The sequence below is a fragment of the Podarcis bocagei genome (genome assembly GCF_964188305.1).
Source record: "Podarcis bocagei genome assembly, chromosome: 6".
Classification (NCBI taxonomy): domain Eukaryota; kingdom Metazoa; phylum Chordata; class Lepidosauria; order Squamata; family Lacertidae; genus Podarcis; species Podarcis bocagei.
The window spans coordinates 11512056-11531717 of NC_138130.1; the positions used below are offsets into that span (position 1 = coordinate 11512056).

Genomic DNA, 19662 nt, shown 5'->3' on the forward strand with positions numbered 1-19662 from the left:
AAATTTCTCAGGTTACAGCCCTGAAGATTCCTCACATGCTTGGCAGGGTTTTTTTGTTTTTTTTAAAAAAATATATATACATTCAACTTCCAACTAAAGTGATAGGTCTATTGTACAGTGACAACTGGCTTGTTGTTTTTTATGGGATTAGGCACCTTGTAACAAAAATGTATTGCTATCGTTAGCAACCTGTATGTTTTTTGCTGTCTGTTGCGGCCTGTCTCTGCATCACAGGAGAGAATTTAGCAGAGACTAGAGTACAAAAATATGCCAGTGGATTTTAACTGAACTGGTATTTGTGCAAGGTGAACTCCCTCTTCTGCACCTCCTTTCTCCTCCCTGAATGAGTCAGCCTCTGGTAGAGAAGCCTCCAAGCTGTTAAGACTCTCAGATGGAGGACGATCCTGCTCTTCTGTAAACTGAACTGCGTAACAGAGACCACTGGGTGCTGGGTTCTGGACCTTTTCATTCATGGTTTGAAGAGGTAAGCATGGATTTTAATATATACTGGGAATTGCTACAGGCCAAACTCTTCTAGTGAGTTTGGACTTACAGCAGCCAACTTCAGTTTTGAGGACTGGTTTTATTCTTCTTCTACCACATTCCTGCTTCACATACCTCTGTATAATCTGATGGAACCTCTGAAAGGCTACACAAAAGCTGGGGTGTCAAAATCGCTTTAGAGTTTTGAAAACTTGCTTGTTCAAACGATTCTCTAATTTGTAGTTGTTTGCTTAAATGATAACTCTAGTGTGCACTCACCCTGGAAGGAAAACAGCTTAATCTTTTTATCTATTTTTACACATGGAAGATGGTGGAAGGAGTAGCATTTTTCGCATGTTAATCTTATGTGCATTGTGGTGGAAATGTACCAGTACATTCCTTTCATAGGAAGGAACATAGAAATCAGACATGTCTTCCAAAACAAAGTATGAAATAAATTGGGTGGATGGCAGGGATTAAAAGTTCTGCTTTATTGCAAGTATGTAGCAGATCTTTGAAGGAAGGTGTTTTGCTTTGTTTTGTTCAAAATAACAAAGAAATAAGTTTCAAGTTGTACAAAATGTTCCACCGTGCAGAAACAATTTACATTTGAAGCACAGGAGTGTTTGAAGGAAAACAAATTCACACAAATCAAAATTTTGTCATCTTTAACTAGCTGATTTCAGGCTATGTACAATTTTAAAGATTAATTTCTTTCAAGGCAGAATCCTCTCCACCCAAATCCTGTAAAACCAGTTCCAGAAGCTTGCTTTGCTATGAATAGACAAGTGATTTCAGCATTACACTTTTGTACTGGGTCGTTAAACCTTCTCTTTTGTATTTGTAATCTCCCATGACTGAGATAATGATGATCATATTTTACTAAATACGTCATTCCTTATGTGCAAAACAGAATACATGTCTGCCTGCAAAAATGCTATTTAGGGTGTGAAGCTTGTGAGATGAGATTGAAGCCTGATGATCAGTTTGGTCTCTAAAACATGCATGTAGTTAGCTGCCATTTTGGCCTAATCTAATTAACTGTGTGCCCTGAAGACCTGTTCTCAGAGTCACTACAACCTCTGATTACTGTAGGTGGCCCAGATTCATTTAACCATAGAGTTGGAGGGTTCTTTTGTAGACTATCTAGTACAACAGTCGGCTTGAGGAAGGAAGTCCAGAGATACAGCAGATGGTTATTTAGTTTCATGACTATTTGCCCACCACCGTGATGAGCTGAATTCAGCTTTTAACACACCAATCGAAAGGAGACCCTAACTGTCTTTATGGTTACGCTGAGAAACTTTTGGCTGAGAAGGTTTTGTTTCTCTTCCCTCTACTTAACTGTTCTGCATAAACAGTGTTTTGGCTCCCATAGTATTAACTACTATGCTCATTAAGCTACTACAGAACACAGTTGCTGGCAAACCAGAGCTCTTGAAGCGGTGTAAACCTTTCTGTGGCAAGCTGGGCACATTTACAGTAATGGATAAACCCGATTTAAGTGCTCCCCATAGACTTGGGTGCCACTGCCTAGTTGCTTTTGACCAGATCTTTATTGCTGGTTATCTAAAGATGTGCATACATCAGTGTATTACATATTGTTTGCTGCATGAGGCATTGACATGGCTTAAATGATTGCCTCAGCAGTTGAAAGTGTGAAGATGCCCTTCTTAAAACGCCAGTAGTTAGAATGGCTATTATTATGATTTCCTCTATGTAAAAGGGTCAGATTGTGCTTGCTTAGGGGATCCTGCTGCCAGTGACTTTCACCTGTTTTAAGTCTGTTTTACAAAAGCTTTGACATTCTATATACTTTACAAAGTACTTTACAAAGTACTTTCAGCGTGCTATCCTAAAAACTGCATTAGCAACCCTCCAAGTATCCCTGCTTTCTAGGGACAGTCCCAAATTTACAGAAAATGTACCAGTTTCTGATTTGATCCCAGAATGTCATGCTTTTCCTTAGGACATCCCTATTTTCATTGGAGAAATGTTGGAGGGTATGAAGATATCTGAACCCTGAGCCATTTGAAGGCAGACCTGCATAAGGAAGTTTAAAATGTTTATTTTTTAAAAAGTTTTGTTATATGTTGGGAGCTGCCCAGCGTGACTGGGGCAACCTAGTCAGATGGACGTGGTATAAACAATAAAAATTATTATTATTATTATTATTATTATTATTATTATTATTATTATTATTGGAATAGGACATCCCTATTTTCATCGGAGAAATGTTGGAGGGTAGGCATTAGAGCAGGGATGAGTAATCTTTTTGAAGTTAATGGATGCATTTCCTTGAGGGTGCAACCCCTTTCTTTCTCTCTCTCTATTCTTCTTCTTCTTCTTCTTCTTCTTCTTCTTCTTCTTCTTCTTCTTCTTCTTCTTCATACATTCATTCTCCTTCTCCCACACAAACATCTCCCATCCACCCACCCACCCACATACACTCAACACCAGCATTATTCCCATTCATCCACCCATTGTCTTGTCCTCTCTCATCCATTTACACAAATGTCACACACATGCAGGCATGCAGCCAAGAGCGCACACCATTCACCCACAAGCCATTTCTTCTCTTTCTCACAGAGGGCAGCACCTAGAGCATCACTGTGAAGGTTGTTCCAGCTCTGGTGGTCCATAACTGGGCTCTTCTCTTTCTCCTGGCACATATGAAGCATGTCAGGGACCGGCTTGATGAAGAAGAGTGATGGGAGCCTTCCTCCCAAGAGCCCCCACCAGGGAGGGTTCTGAAGACTTCACCTTAGAGCCCAGAGCCTAGACACTGAGGAGCAGTTAGCAGAAGGGATGAGCTGGGAGCTGATAGAAGCAGGAGAATTGTGCCTGAGTGAACCAAAAGGACCAAGGATTTTGACAGTATTTTTTCCTTACAACAGATCTGGGCTGAGCTGACTTATTGTGGGACAGTAGCAATTATTATTATTTTTTTGAATACTGAGAACTTAGAATCTCCACAAGTTTCAGCAGGGATAAAAGAAAGGCAGCTCTAATGTTGCTATTTGTCTATAGTAAACCTCTTTTTTGTTTGTTTTTAAATGTTGCCCCCTTCAATTAACCCCTATTTTTTGTGTGTGGTGATTTTGTCATCCACCACAATTTTGAAAGAAAAGTTCTTTTCTCAGTGCTACAGGAAACTATCCTTAATTTGTTAAGGCGTGGATTCTGGAGCCTGAGGCAAAGCGAGAAATTAAATCTTGTGGAGTCACAGGATAATAGGTAAAATAGAGATGGGAGAATTAGGCCAGGGTGAGATTCTTTGTAGACCTGCGATAAAGAACAAGGAGCACGAAGTTTACAACCCAGCATTAGCAACTGTTCACACGCCTGCCTCTCCCTCCCCAGGAGCCTGGCTATTTAGTTCACATAGACAGCTGAGGTACACTTTGGGAAATCAACTTGGTACAATGTGGTCCATCATGTATGGTAGCTGGACAGCAGCCGGAACTTGAGGATAGTGAAAGCCTTGTTGGCTAAAAGGAGAAGTCCTGTCCGGAGCTGTGAAGGGCCAGAGTAGGGCCCTTGCTCAGTCTAATCACATAGGAACAAGGGCATAAGGACAGGGGTGTGTTGTAGGAGCAGCAAAAGCAATCTGAGGCACACTTGAGCTTACCTAGGAGCTACAGTACTTATACAGTATAAATATCTTTTCCACATTTGAGCATTATTTAGCTGTTGATTCATTCCCCACCATTCAAATTAGACCGGAGTACTCCACCCCTCAATGCATTTGAATTTGTATATGAAGAGCAACTTTGATGTTGTCCGTTAATGCGCATAGGAATTTCCTATTGTGTTTGTTCCCACCTTCTAATTTGTTGATGATATTATGCTGATTAAGACCAACAGGGCATGCATTCAGAAAAATAACCAAAAATTCTCCACCCAGGAAGTGTGAAACAAAATAATTCACAGTCTCAGGCAATTGTGAACTCTCAGCACACACCTTTGACGTTTTCTGGTTTTGTGCAAGGGGTCTCCTAGCAGCTCTCAGCGCCTTAAAGGATTACAGTTTCTTTGGGGGAAAGATATAACCAGCAAACTGGTATAAGACGGCTTAAAATGTACAGTGTGGGTGCGGTTAACACTGAGCTGTGGATGTGACAAGACTATATTTCTTTTAAAAATTACAGGAATTATATCTAAGTTTGCTAATGCGTACAAGCTAGCACGTGTAATGTTTATGTGGTCAGCCACTGAGATCAGGATGCTGGATAGATGGGTCATTGGCCTGATCCAGGAGGTGCTTCTTAAGTTCTTATGCACAAATGTTATGCAAATACTCATTTGCCCTCCTTTTTTAGGTGATGCATTTCCCCTTTTTTATTATTATGCTTAAGTAAAGGTAAAGGGACCCCGTGACCGACTGGGGTTGCAGCGTTCATCTCTCTTTACTGGCCGAGGGAGCTGCCGTACAGCTTCTGGGTCATGTGGCCAGCATGATTAAGCCGCTTCTGGCGAACCAGAGCAGCGCACGGAAACGCCGTTTACCTTCCCGCCGGAGCGGTACCTATTTATCTACTTGCACTTTGCTTTCAAACTGCTAGGTTGGCAGGAGCAGGGACTGAGCAACGAGAGCTCACCCCGTCGCGGGGATTCAAACCGCCGACCTTCTGATCGGCAAGTCCTAGGTTCTGTGGTTTAACCCACAGCGCCACCCGTGTCCCATGCTTAAGTGGTCACCCTATTAAATTTTCCTGCCAGACTACAGATTAGTTATTACAGAGAGGCCATTTCCAGCAGCATCTGCATGGGAAACAGCTTCGCCAGGGTCCTTATTTCACCTGCGTGCCTTTTCCGTGCCAATTTTGGAGCCAGACTTGCACTCCTCACATGTGAAAAACCTTTTGCATCCCTCCTTGACGCCAGCTCATTTCCCTCCCCCCAAAGCCATCATTCCTTTAGTAATCACCACGCCCAATTACCACACTCCCTTGCCCAAACAGGATGGAGTTATCAAAACTAAAAATGTGTGGATTAAAACACACACCCCCCCATGACAGCAACACAAAAATGCAACTGCCCTTCATCATTTTTTCAGCCATTGAGGACTGGTATTGTAAGCTTATTCACATCACGATGACCTGGAGATGGGAGTCCACCCAAGATTGTTTGCTATTTTGGGTTCATGTTTGTTTGTCAGCCGGATACAAGGGTGCCTGTCGCGGAGCTGTCATATTGTGAGTACCCTGGGGCATGCTGAAACTATGACTCACCAGCGTACGACAAACAAGTGAAGTAGTGGCCAAGTAATTGGTGGTCACTGGTATACATGCCGTAGATCGATCAGACAGCGCATCTGCAGAAGATCTCTCAGCTTGGGATGAAGAGAAAGGGATAAATGAACTTGGGAGCTTAATCTTACAGAGAGCAAGGAGCTAAACCATTGCAGGAGACCATAGCCTCATAAATGACAGTTATCAAATGTGGATAAAACAAATCAAGATCTATTGCAGTGAAATCAAAACCTATCTTTAGCTAGCCAGACAACTGGCAGTATTATCAAATAGATCTTGCCAGTTTCTTTTGGTCTGTGATAAAGAACGGATGGATTTTGCCACCAGGTCAAATTACTTTTCTGACTTCTTGTAGCCAAATGTTTAAATTACGTAGTACATGAGAAAAAGGAGACCCCGGTGGTGGGAAAGTAGGTGGGGCAGGGGAGGTGCTTAACCCCTTCTATTTCAGCCTTTTTGTTTTACACTCCATTATGTGCTCCAAGCTACTTTTTCGATTGTTTGAAGAAGCATTTGTTGCTTCTAGGGGTCTAAAAATTCAAATCAGCATATGAAATCCAGACCTTCCCATCCATTTACTTTCTTGCCCTCTTAGGTCACAAGGCCAGGCCACAAGGCTGCAGTCACAATTTGTACTGTTCCCCCCAGCCTTCCCAGAAGCATTTTTTTTTTAATTGCAATGCAAATTCACCATCCCAAGACATCTGGCAGATATAGATTGTTTCATCTCAGATCATCCCACCGTGAGCTAGAGCTCAGAGGAATATTGGCCCGAGGGGCTGTAACTACAGCATTTTCAAGCTGCATGCTGAAAAAATATTAGTTGGGTCTCCTTTGGGAAAATTAAAATAAGAACAAGTAAGAAGGAAATGGGTTTTGTGTGTGTTTCAACCTTAGTCACTAAAATTATCAAAACAATCGAGGGGGGGGGTCATTCTTTTTGCTTCCCTCACCCTTCCCCATTTGTTTTAAAACACCCAGACAAGTCAATGGGAATTATATACCAAATGTCTTATATGCTGGCTTGAAAACTGAAATTGGTAGAATGCATCATTTAAGATGTCCTGCTTGCACTGTGTCCCAGAGCAAGCAAAGCCATAACTTGGGAGGGAATTTGGGGTTGTGGGAGCTGTTCATTTGCCTCTTCACACACTTGATATAGCTTTGGGAGGTTTATAAAGTTGACAAGAATGTCCTCCCTTCCTTCCTTCCTTTAGAAAAGTATTTACATAATGAGACTTCATAAAATATCAGGGTAGTGTACCACAGCAATACCACATTGCAAACATTTAAAAGCAGCACAGAGTGATCATTTTTAAAGGACTGGCTCCCCAGGAAAAAAATATTAAACAACAGCACAGGCATGACAGCATTAACAATTCTGGAAGAGACTCCTAAACACCAAAAGCGAAATGCAAATGCAAAATGAAGTCCAAATTTGCAACATGGAGCCTTTAATTTATATGTTGGCACACCAAAGAGTGTCAACAGTCTGTGAAGGTGGAGTCTTGCAATGAAAGCTTTGCCAGGGTCGAATGCTTATAAAAACAAAATTCCTCTAATTCAGATAGCATGGAAATGAACATTCAGCACCTTTCTTGTTGCTTTTAAATTGATCAAGCACACTTTGGTATAGCCTTTCTTTGGAATGGCAGTAGCTACCGAAACAACATAAACCTGAAGCCAAAAATCAACTATCCCACCCCGTCCCCAACAAAGCTTATCTGATAGTATAAAAAGAGTGGTTACTAGGAAATACTCCGTGTTGGCTTAATGCCCAGTGAGCATTTCAAAACAATTTCTTACAGAAGGCTTGAACATTTTTGTTGTTGTTGAGTGAGAAGAAAAGCTTCCCGTCATATGTTCTGCCTGTTGCACTTTGCCAATGAATTTGACATAAATTGAAAGGGCAAGGGTGTTGCTAACATTTTCATGATCAACAAGTAGAATTCTGAAGCTTATGCAGACAGGTGTGAATTAATAGGTGTGGCAGGACCAAGGTTTTTTGCCTCAGTCTGATACTGTTTTCAGAGTCCTTTATGAAATACTTGTTTGAAAGGCCTGAACAATCTGTGATCCACCAAGCCAGTTGCTACCTACTGACCTGGGTGCGCTGCTGGATGCTCAGAAATAGCCTTGGTGTCACATTCTCCAGCAAGCATTAAAAACAGGAGATGTATTGTTCTCCCATAGGTTGATGATCTGCAGTCAGCTTGATGAGTCACAATTGTTCAGGCCTGTTGTTCAATGCCTCGGTTGTTACAATACTTGTGATAGCAAACGATTTAAACTTTCTCCTTTCTTTTGAAAAAAGAATCAACTAGAATCACTTGGAACTGGTGGAAGAGTCTATGTCTCGTGCCCCTTTATCTTCCTGCAGGACACCCTGGGAATGGAGCGTAAAACATGGTGTTGTGCGGCACCTTCTGATCAGTGTACAGTGGTACCACAGGTTACATACGCTTCAGGTTACATATGCTTCAGGTTACAGACTCCGCTAGCCCAGAAATAGTACCTCGGGTTAAGAACTTTGCTTCAGGATGAGAACAGAAATCGTGCTCTGGTGGCCCGGCAGCAGCGGGAGGCCACATTAGCTAAATTGGTGCTTCAGGTTAAGAACAGTTTCAGGTTAAGTACAGACCTCTGGAACGAATTAAGTACTTAACCCGAGGTACCACTGTACTGGCATTTGCTTTGTTTCCTGTGGAGAACTTGGCACTATCCAACTGTCTTAGGGACTCCACTCCAGATTTGTGTAGGGTTTGCCCCATAGATGTTTCTTCTACTGAATATGTCCTGCAAGGCAGTACAGTGGTACCTTGGTTTAAGAACAGCTTAGTTTATGAACAACTTGGATTAAGAACGTTCCAACCCCGAAGTAGGTGTTTTGGTTTGTGAACTTTGCTTTTGAAGCAGAACATGTTCCGCTTTCTATTGGGTGTGTTCCATTTGTAAATTGAGTCCCCCGCTGCTATGGGAAAGCACACCTTGGTTTAAGAACACTTTGGTTTAAGAATGGACTTCTGGAATGGATTAAATTCATAAACCAAGGTACCACTGTAGAGGTTTAGGATCAGAGTTTGCCTTCTCCTAGGTGGGCTACCTGTTATGTACTGAAGTTCTCACCCTGGGCCAGCAGGGGGCTACTGTAGATAGTTTTCACTCAGGGCCTCATATGTAAATAAGGAATTGAAAGTGACGTTCAGTGATTGGATGTTACAGAAAGTTGTTACTGCTGCTTTTGTAGTGGCGCTCTATATAACCAGGTTGGCTGAACCCTTCAGCTCAGTTCTGTTCTGGCCTGTGAATAACCAAGAGCTGTTTGAAGAATCGCTGTGTCGTCTGATATGTTCACCCACAACTTAACACTACCTTCCCAGGTTGATGAGCCTCATCTTCCCAAGTGGAAAGTAGCACTTGATTTTAAATTTAATAATGTTGCAGTCACAGTGTGTGAATGATTACGTTGAATATATTCTCTCTTCTCCTGTTTTTGTCCTTGTTCTATGGCACAGTCATTTATTGTATCTAAAAAACTGGTTTTGTTTTGTCATTAGTACCATAACTTACATGTACCCAGCCAGTTGGAGAGACGTTGAAGCCAACCATTATTTACTTAATTTGATACTTTCGCTCGTTCCCTTCTTTCCCTTTCTAAAAATTGCCACCAGACTTTTAGTTAGCGGTGGTCATGCATAAGGCATAGAAGCTCCTAAGCGCTTGTTTAGTTGTGTGGTCAGGAATCAGAAAGCAGAGGGTCTCTGCTGACTAGTGTAAAGCAGAGCAAATAAGGAATACCAGCTTTAAAAGACAACAGAAGCTGCTGAGGAGGGTGGACAGCCGTTCCTGCCTCCTGTCTGAAGAGGAAATGTCAGTAAGCCAATATCGAAACCTCTCTTTCAGCAGCTGACTGCTCTGTATGTTGTTGAAAAGGAGTCTCTCCCATTCCTCCACATCTCGGAGAAGCAAAGAGCCCATTCATATTCTTGTATTTGAGGCCTGTGTGAACTGACAGCTTAAGTGAGGACTTGGGTCCTTGCTTGAGATGTATTGGGTTGTGGCTAGTCAAAATGTCTATGTGTAACTCCAGGTTTGAATCAGAGACAATATCCCACTGAATATCAGCTGCTTGGAGCAACAACAGGAAAGGGCTATTGGCCAATTGGCCATTGTGGGGAACAGGATACTTGGCTAAATAGCCATCAGGATTCTTCTTATGTTCAGTTATATGAAAGCTGGCATCTGGAAAGTGAGGCTGAGGAAGAGTTGTGGGCTCATTATTTTAGCCTGCCATTTATCTCTTTTGCCAGATTGGGTCTCCTCCCACCCTCCCACCACCCCATACTTAATCTCTCGTATTTTTACTTTCTTTCAGTGCACCGTAAAGAAAGCACCTCTGAACAAAATGACAACCTTCACTGTAGGAAAATCAGCCCCTAACAAAAGTGGTAATGTGCTAGCACTCTTTCTGTTCTGCTGAGTTAGTCAAGGGGTTGGGGGGGGTAACATAGCCCCCTCTTTTTAAATGTCAAACCAACAGATTGGCAAAACGTCTTCCAGCCCTTTGCATTTTGTGTCAGCTGTAATTCAAATTTAACTACATGCTGATTAACCCTTGTTGTTTGTCTGTTTTTTGGTTATGCTATGAGGTCCCAGTTTGAGTTTCAAACTGGTCTTGAGATCAGTTGAGATGGCTGCCGCTACTCCTCTACAAGGGGATCCAGAAGCCCCACTGAACACATTTTTGAGCAAAAATGCATAAGATTGTGCTGTCAATATCTTCCATTCAGCCAGAAGCACGTCACAAATGCAATATAATCATTTTTTAAAGTTCTATCACGCAAAAGCAAAAGAATCTTTATTTGCATCAGCCACTAGCCATAGCAATAAAATACAATAAAATGTACTGAATAGCGAGCTTTTGCTGACAACAGTACATTTGTGCAGAGCTGCAAACTGGAAGAAAGCAAATGTTTCTACTCAGAGAGGTTTAGCTTTCATTACAGCTTTAATAAAATCTTATGGTGGGGCGGGGGAACTAGCTCAGAGAGGTTTCAAGGAATATGGCAAGTGTGTGAACAGACTTTGAGTACAGTCCTTTTACACAGTTAACTGGAAGTAAGCTCCGTTGTACTCAGTGAGATTTACTTCTGAGTAGACCTGCAGTAAATAATAAGATGAATTTGGAGAGTTTTAGATATGGTGGCCTCTTATATTGGATGGGATGTGTTTATAGGTTTTTTTTAAAAAAGTTTTATATTGATTCTTATTTTTGTATTATGTTGTATGGAACTTTGGATGGGATTCACCTAATGGGCCCCATAAGTGGAAGCCATGTGCAAGTACTTCCACTTGTGTCATGGGGCTTTCTTCTTCCTCTCCCCACACCCCCATGCTCTCCAGCTGGTCCTAAGGGAGGACTGGCAGAGCCCCCAGAACAGTGCAGGGGGGGGCAGGAGGAGGAAAAGGGCCACAGTCCCATTAGCCAAGTCAAAATGCTTGCACAGATACAGTATAACGTTTGTCATGGCTTGACATTGAATTCTGCCCTGTTTGGAAGCATTTATGGAGGAAGACAATGAAAAAAATTAGTTTACTGAAAATTTGGTTGTTGCTTTTAATTATGCATTGGAAAGATAACATCATGATGTTGATCAACATGCTAAGCCTATAGGACTTCATCCTTAGGGCGAACCCTGGTATAGTGTGGCAAGAGATTTCACACGCAGCAGGCTCTGATCCCATGCAAACCTGCCTGGTAGAAAATCTCACTGAACTCAATGGAGCTTGTGTCTCAGTAGAAATGTTCAGGGTTGCACTCTAGCAAAATAGTTAATAGTTGTGTGACATGCAGGCAATAGTCTACCACCCTGATTTCAGCTTTGAGGTTTATCTGGGAACTTTCCAAGTCTCACACTCCTTCTCTTAATTACTATTTTAAGATAGATATTTTATTAGAAACTATAGCACACATCAATGAAATCTGCAAAGTGAACAATGCAAATATTTGATCAAAAATTACATTTGGTATGTAATTTCTAATTTTCTTGCCTGTGCACTAATAGATACGAAGAATGCTTCCATTGCAATGAAGAGTAGACAACAAGTTATTAATGAGGTCAACAAGAAGAGGACTCTGTTACAAGATAACAGCTGGATAAAGAAAAGACCCGAGGAGGAAAAGTAAGGGGGGGGAGACACATTTTGGCTTTTATCTTGTTGTGATCTGCTAATCCAAACTTGGCCTAGCAGCTTGGTATTGTGGCCTGCCAAGAGGCTTGCCGTGGACAAACTTCATGTTTTGTAGTCCTTGAAAGGCACAGCCACTCTTCTCGGTAGGTCTTGTCACTATGAGGCAGTTGTGGAAACTTCCCCCAGCTGCCTAAGTCTCCTCCTGTCCAGGGTTTTCCCCAAGCAATTTGAGACTGCACCTGCATGCCTGCCTTTGCACCTACTTCATGCCTCTCCTGGTCCTGGGAGACCAGGGAGGAGGGGAGCTTGTCGCAGCAGGAGTGGGAGACACCCTGGCTTCTTCACCAGCCTGACTCATCTCTGCCTCTTGACTTCCCTCCTCTCCTGTTTCTGCTTCTGCACTCCTCTCTGCCACAGATTCTCCCTGCTCACTAAAACCTGTTACCTCTTCGGCTTCCAACATCTCCTCCTCCCAGCCTCTCTTCTCCCTCTGATCATTCACCATCATCCCACCCCCAGTCTGAAGCCTTCTTCCCTTGTGTGCTGGTCCCGAGGGTTAACCGTGCGGTGAGGTCCATGTCCAGTCCAAGGTCGAGGAGGCTGTCCATCAAAGCTGAAGCGGGGTCCGAGGCAGGGAGTCGGGTGAGGTCAGGAACTCTGGCAGAAGAGCAGGACAGGGTGCAGGCAGGAACGGGCTACCAACAATGTTGCTCCCGCAACCTGGGACTGGGGTGGCTGGCTTCTATCTGCCCCGAGGCATAGGGTGGCCCCGGTCCACAGGTGACTTGCCTCTCCTGGCCTGGAGGCGAGCACTCCTCCTGCGGGAACTTAGTTCCCTCCGCCTCTCTGCCCTGAGCCTCTGCAGCTCAGGAGAGGCTGGAGGGTTACCGGACCCAGAGGCAACCTCAACTTCCTCTGATGGGACTGAGGATGGAGCACCTGCAGGCAACAAGTCCTCCATCACCTCAGGAGCCAGAGCAGACTCAGCTGGTGCCTGCACCTGAGGACCCAGCACAGGTGAGGACCCTTCAGGCTCATGCCCCAGCCCAGCTGGTTCTGGAGGCGGGGACTCCTGTGCAGGCTGGGATTCCTCAGGTTCAGCCTCCAAGTCCGAATCCCAGGCCATCACACCTTGGCTGTTCCCCAGCCAGTGCCTCCCACCATTCCTCTGCTTCCAACCAGTCCATGGCATCCTGCCTCTGAAAAGGAGTTTCTAATGATCAATGATGTTTAATAACCACTACTGGATTGATGCTCCATGAATTTGTCTACCAGCCCACCTTTTCCTCGGTTGTATGGGCTCTTTGAATCTTGGCCCTAGACCAAGAATGGGGAACCTGTGGCCTGCCAGATGTTGTTGGACTGCAGTCCTCACTTTTCATGAATGTTGGTCACTGGTTGCCCATCCCTGCCCCAAACCAACAAGTTCTTGCTAAATGACACAGAAAGGAGTTGGCTGCTACAGTAGTTGGGCAGCCAGTTTGCTTCTTCTGTGAGGCTTGCCTGTGCTTGCAGCTCTTGATGCAGCCATCAGCTTCAGAGAGAGGAGGGATGGAAGGCAGGCCACTAAGGCGTGTGTGTCTGTGGTTTTATGTGTTATCTTAATAAAACTTCTCCCAGGGCTAGGCGCTGCAGATCAAAGGATAAGATCAAAGTACTGCAGGAGATGTTTAAATTAAACACAGGTAGCACAAGAGATAGAAAGATTAAAAATGCTTTAGAGAAAGCTTGTAGTATGTAGCATATTGCCAAGGCATGCAGATGTCAGAGTTTCACTCCAAGTGGCAGGGCACTTAACACTTAAAAACAAAACAGTAAAAGTAGGAGAGGCCTGGGATGCATCTGTAAAGTCTCCTTTGTCCAGTCAACATCTGTTACATCCAATCTATTGCATATCCAATGGTGAGTCTAACTCTGTGCATTTCAAACTGTGTTCCGGGGAACCCTGGGGTGCCTCATAAATTCTCCAGGCATTCCTTAATGATCAGTACAGACAAACAAGCTTACCTGAAAGACGGCTAGCTCACAACTACCCATATTCTAAAGCACATTCTCTGTAAACATAGTGTAATGGTGAGGTCCAAATATCCTGGTCAATACCTTGCATGAACTGACTATGGACAGTATAAACCCAGAATTCTCTGCTCTGCACATATAGACTACAGCTACAATATTATAATCAACAACTGCTGAAATTCCTGCTTTGACGCAACTGCTAAATTTAGTCAACAGAATCAAAATATTTTTTAAATATCTTGAAATGATCACCTTTGTCGTCTCTCAAATCTGGAACAGAATTTTGTTCCATACTCGTTTTTGAGCAAACCGACCTAATTCACAGCTCCCAGGCAAATACATGGATTAGAAGCTAATTATCCTTCAGATTTTGCACTTTTCCAAAGTTTCTTAGCTCAAAAAAAATTACCAAAAAGTGTGTGGGGGGGGGATTGCACATGTATATGTTTAGTAATGCATTCATTGAAATAATACATATTTAAATGAGTATTTTGTGATAGCACAAATTTGCAAATTAATGTGAAAATGGGATGGAATGGATTTATAAATGACCACATGCAAAACCAACAGAGACTGGAAACAGACTGACCCATGTACTCCAAATCTGGACATTGTAGATGCAGGAGTTCTAGGGCAGATGTGCAGAACTCCTTTGACCAACAGATCTGACTGGAAGGGATTCCCTCAAGTTTTGAAAGTTAAAAAATTTACTGGTTTTGCTTTCATAATGGAAGCATAGGGTTTATGGCGATCTAGTTCAGGCAAAGGCAAACTCGGTCCTCCAGATATTTTGGGACTACAACACCCACCATCCCTAGCTAACAGGACCAGTGGTCTGGGATGATGGGAGTTGTAGTCCCAAAACATCTGGAGGGCAGAGTTTGCCTATGCCTGATCTAGTTTATAATAGCCAGAAGGTGAGGGCTGAAAGGAATCAAACAGTATTTTGCAGAAGAGTTATCTGTAGAGCAAGGGAAAAGTTCAGCAAACAAAGCCTGATGATTAAAGTATGTGAACTTTGTCACACATGTTGGCATTGGGTCCTTCCATATTTAACTCAAGATGAAGGCCTTAACTCCATTATAAGAATCAATCTTTTGTGCTCTGGCAACAGAATTCATTTATTTGTATTACGTTAATAACTTGAAACTCAAGAAAGCTCGATAGCTCCATAATTTGTGCATTGTAGCTGCAGAATTATAACTTCCAAGAAGTCATATGGATAGCTATATAAAATCTGAGTGTATGTTCATATGCTGTAGCTTCAGTCTGTGTGTGTGTGTGTGTGTGTGTGTGTGTGTGCGCGCGCGCACGCTCTTGGTGAAAGGTTTATAGCAATTTATGGACCAGAAAGGATCCACACTCATTCATAAAACGTTGTGTAAAAATGAGGAGGTGCATCTGAACAGCTGCCCAGGGCTTTTATCTGATTACATTACCAATATATGCTACATTTAGAAGTAGAATCAGTAGAAAAGTGTATAGCCCCTTGAGTATTTTCCCTTTGTCAGCCTCTTCCTACATTGACACACTTCCTTGAACGGGGCCTTCAGACATCATCATTAGTTTATAGGCACTATATAAATGAAAATAATATGAAATATTTGGTTTATTGCAGCGCTGATGAAAACTATGGCAGAGTGGTCCTTAATCAATACAAATCACAAGATGGTTTACACAGGTACAGTACCCTATTAATCTCTATAAGTTTCCTCCACTTTTTCCCAGCTATGGAAATATATGCAAGCTATGGTTGTTTGTTCTCATTAATAACCTATAGCAGGGCTGAGAAACTTGAGATCTTCTAGGTGTTGTTATAACTCACATCAGTCCTGATCATTGGCAATGCTGCTTGGGACTGATAGGAGTTGGAGACTAACATCTGAAGAATTTGCTTTATTGGTTCAGCAAAGTCTATGTCTTTGATTGCAAATTACATATATTAGTGACAGAATTCTACATTTCAAGTTAAAAATGTGCTGCATCTACCCATCCACCTCCTCTCATCCACTGCTTTTAAAAATGAGAACAGAAGATGGAAAATGGATTTGTAATATGTGATAACTCCAACAAACTTTTGAAGAGATAGGTAACATAATTAGACCCACGTTAAATTGGACAAGACAGCTGTGAAAGGATATTGACTATTGAGGATATTGCCATGTATTCACATGATACTAGATTCTCTGGAAATGTGAAGATAATTTCTCAACATTTTTTCTGTTCAATTTAGTCAAGAGAATCAAAATATTTATTAAGTATCTTGAAATGATCACCTCAACTGCGATATTGGAATATTTCAATTTATTTCTTATCTCAAAAGATCAGTTGTTAAATTGCAGAGGTTAATCATCTGACAGATCTAATTTGGATACTTTGGTGACTGAAAATCTTCTTTAAAGTCATTACTATCCCTCAGTTACTACAATTAATTAATCTTTCTTAATGTCAGGAGCACCGATGAAAAGGATGATCAAAAAGCTTTGCTTAGCCGATATAGATCCGATACAACTTTAGACAGGTAAGAGTTTTATATAGATGGCTTTATTGTTCTGTATTATAAAGTTTGGATGCTCTCGGGCTTTTGTACCCGGCTACAAAATCCTGCTACGCTTACAATGTGATTCACATGTTATTACTGTGTTGTGGGGAGACTGTGGTTTGGTGTAACAAGTAGTGTTTTGGATAGATGAGACCTGGATTCAGACTTCCCCATTCAGCCATGAAACTCATCAAGTTGCCTTTACAAAGTTGCTGTCACATAGCCTAACCTACCTCACAAGAATAAAATGATATCATTTTATGTATCCAGAGCTCTTTTGAAGAAGGGTGGGGTACACATTTGATAATTAAATTGAATATCTGCCTTAAGACAGTGAAGGGGAACCTGTGGCCTTTCAGATGTTTCTGGCTACAACTCCCATCACCCCTGACTACTGGCCTGGCTAGCTGAGGCTGATGGGAGTTGGAGTCCAGCAGCGTCTGCAGAGGCACAGGTTTCCCATTCTTGTCTTAAGAGACGCTTTGGCTTGGATCCTAACATCTGTTCTCCTCTTGGAATGGGACTTTCCCACCTAGCAATGCTAGTGGAATTCAATCTTTGTGAATTTTTATTCAGCAGAGGTGGCCAACCTGTGGGTTGCATATGGCCCCCTAAGTGAGTTTCCCCAAAGTTGTCATAAATTGACTGTTCTTATGGGTCCCCCACTATGAGTCATAACGCTAAAATGTATTTTGGGGGGGGGGCTCCCCCAATTTTATTTGTTAATTAATTTAATTTTAAAATTAATTTGAATAAATACTGACTGCTCCCATAGGTCCCCCACAAAGCTGTTGCGGCCCTCCGATTAATAAATTAATGATGATATTAATAATAACAATAAATATACAGTATCGTAAAATACTCCAGACACAGAGCAGTATATAATACAGTCGTACTTTGAACCTCGAATGCCTTGAGAGTCAAACGTTTTGGCTCCCGAACGCCGCAAACCTGGAAGTGATTGTTCTGCTTTGCGAACGTTCTTTGGAACCCAAATGTCCGCCGGGGCTTCTGATTGGCTGCAGGAGCTTCCTGCAGCCAATCGGAAGCCGCGCTTTGGTTTCTGAACATTTTGGAAGTCGAATGGACTTCCGGAATGGATTCTGTTCGACTTCCGAGGTACGGCTGTACATATTAGCAGAGAACGTGGCATGGGGCTGCCTTTTTTAGTAATAGCTCTATACTTATTGTAACACAGGGCCATTCTGCCTGAGGTGTGTAACAGGAGCCACCTCCTCTCATCCACTGTTGCCATTGCACTTCCCCTTCCCCTTCCTGTACTCCCTGCCTCGCTCTGCAAAAGCGCCAAGAGGGTCCTTCCTCCGAGTGAGGCATTCGGCTGGGCGAGAGCCATCTTTTGACTTTAGATTTTCTTTTTTTTCTTTTTTTATAATATTTTATTAAGTTTTATCAATAGAAAAGTTCAGAAAAATACAAAAACAGAAAAATACAAAATTACAAAATACAAAAATACAAACATTAAACACAAACAAGAAGAAAAAACACATATAAAAGTAAACAAAAACTCCCTCTTTCTTAATTTCTCATCTTTAGTTGACTTATTTTCCTGACTTCCTCACGTCTCCCTTTTTTGTATCCCTTTTAAAAATTGGTTCAGCAAATTCATGTCCTATTAGTTTATCTATTATCAATCCCATCTTACATTTTACCTTGTTGCTAGAACCCCTTCGATTCATTTCAATGTCATCAGCATTCAAAATTTTTACAATATTTCTGTAAATAAGTTTTAAATTTCCTCCAATCTTCTTCCACCAACTCTTCTCCCTGGTCTCGGATTCTGCCAGTTGACTTTAGTTTTTCACCTCAGCAGAACTTCTAGCTACCACAGCAAGGCGCGGCATGCCTTGCTCTGAAGATGGACCCCCCTCAAAGCCCGTTCTCAGACTGAGGCAGGTTGGAAGAGATTAGCCTCACATAATTTTCACAGAGATCCATTTTGCCACGAGGGAAGGGGGAAGCAGGAAGACACCGTGTTGCTGTTCTCCCATGTCCGTCACCTGAGGCAATCGTCTCATTTTGCTTCAGTGGGATGGCCCTGTGGTAACACGGAGCTCAGCCTTTAATAAAAGTCTGTTTGAAAAGAGAAAGTTGAATGAGTTGGATATCCTTGGTTGGTTCGTTATAGACAGTGAAATTGCAGCATATAGTCATAATCATAATAAGACATTGAGTGAGTCAATTGATAACCACTAGTTTCTGCAGCGAATTCTACCCTGGATACAGTAAAATCATATTACAAAGACCAGCTCAGATTGCCCTTTAGTTTATTGCTTACACACTGTCTCTGGGCACATCAGATATAACTAGATGATGGGCAAGATGGTAAATTACAGAGCTCTTGTGAATTCCAGAGATCTTTGAGATTCCCGTGTGTCTTGTAACAACCCCCAGGACTTTTCTTAAGGATATTCCTCCTCAAAACCAGCTTGTTGCCTTCACAGCAAGCATTTTCTCACAGGAGAGATGTGGTCATGTGTTGATGATGAAACATCAACTAGGTTTCCTCAGCTAGGTGCAGCAACCTCCTCTACCTTACAAAACTGTAGGAAGAAGTGACATAGAGAAAACCATGGGATATTGCCTACGTATAGAAGTACAAGGAATCATAACTGCCCCCAGTCTACCACATTATTATAACAGCATGCCTCCCTTTCGCTGGAGTTGTATTTCTGAAATTCCTCAAACCCATATGGGGGCATAAGAGTCAAATAAAAGGCCTTTTTGAGTAAAATCCTGCTTCCTAGGTCCAACGCTCATAGGATTCAAAATGCTCACTCAGCTTACGCTTTTGTAGCACAACAATTGTTTTGTGAGCCCCAGTATGTCCCCAGATCTGTTGCGTTGCCTCCATGTTGCTCAGTCTTCAGCATGAGATCATTCAGAAGCACCATTTTGTGGCAGATATAAATGGCATTGCTACCTTAAATGGTTAATTCAGCTCCGACAGCAGGAGCCTTCCATTTAAGTGGAAGTCAGGAAACGGTTTTCCAGCAGTGACTTTGAAATCCATAAAGGCTAGGAAAGGGCTTGTGTTTTTTCTTTAATGTAAATCTAATGGCTTAATGAAATCAATGGTAAGCACAGCTACCCTGGCCTCCTTGGTCTGATGCAATGGCTGCGCTCCACAAGGAATTATACACAATGGGCAACTTC

The 19662-nt window shown here is 42.3% G+C and overlaps 1 protein-coding gene across 6 annotated transcripts in view; it reads left to right on the top strand.

Annotated features, from left to right (window-relative positions):
* The first annotated feature begins 298 nt into the window (after positions 1-298).
* SCEL (sciellin) overlaps positions 299-19662 on the top strand; it is a 54134-nt gene continuing 34770 nt past the window's right edge. For 2 of the 6 annotated variants that reach the window (XM_081198476.1, XM_081198477.1), the window contains exons 1-5: positions 299-484; positions 10114-10186; positions 11804-11921; positions 15565-15627; positions 16399-16467. In XM_081198476.1, coding sequence (XP_081054602.1) covers positions 10144-10186; positions 11804-11921; positions 15565-15627; positions 16399-16467 — 293 coding nt within the window. In that variant the 5' untranslated portion in view covers positions 299-484; positions 10114-10143. The remainder of the gene's footprint in view (positions 485-10113; positions 10187-11803; positions 11922-15564; positions 15628-16398; positions 16468-19662) is intronic. The other 4 variants (XM_081198479.1, XM_081198480.1, XM_081198475.1 and 1 more) reach the window with 3 other exon arrangements.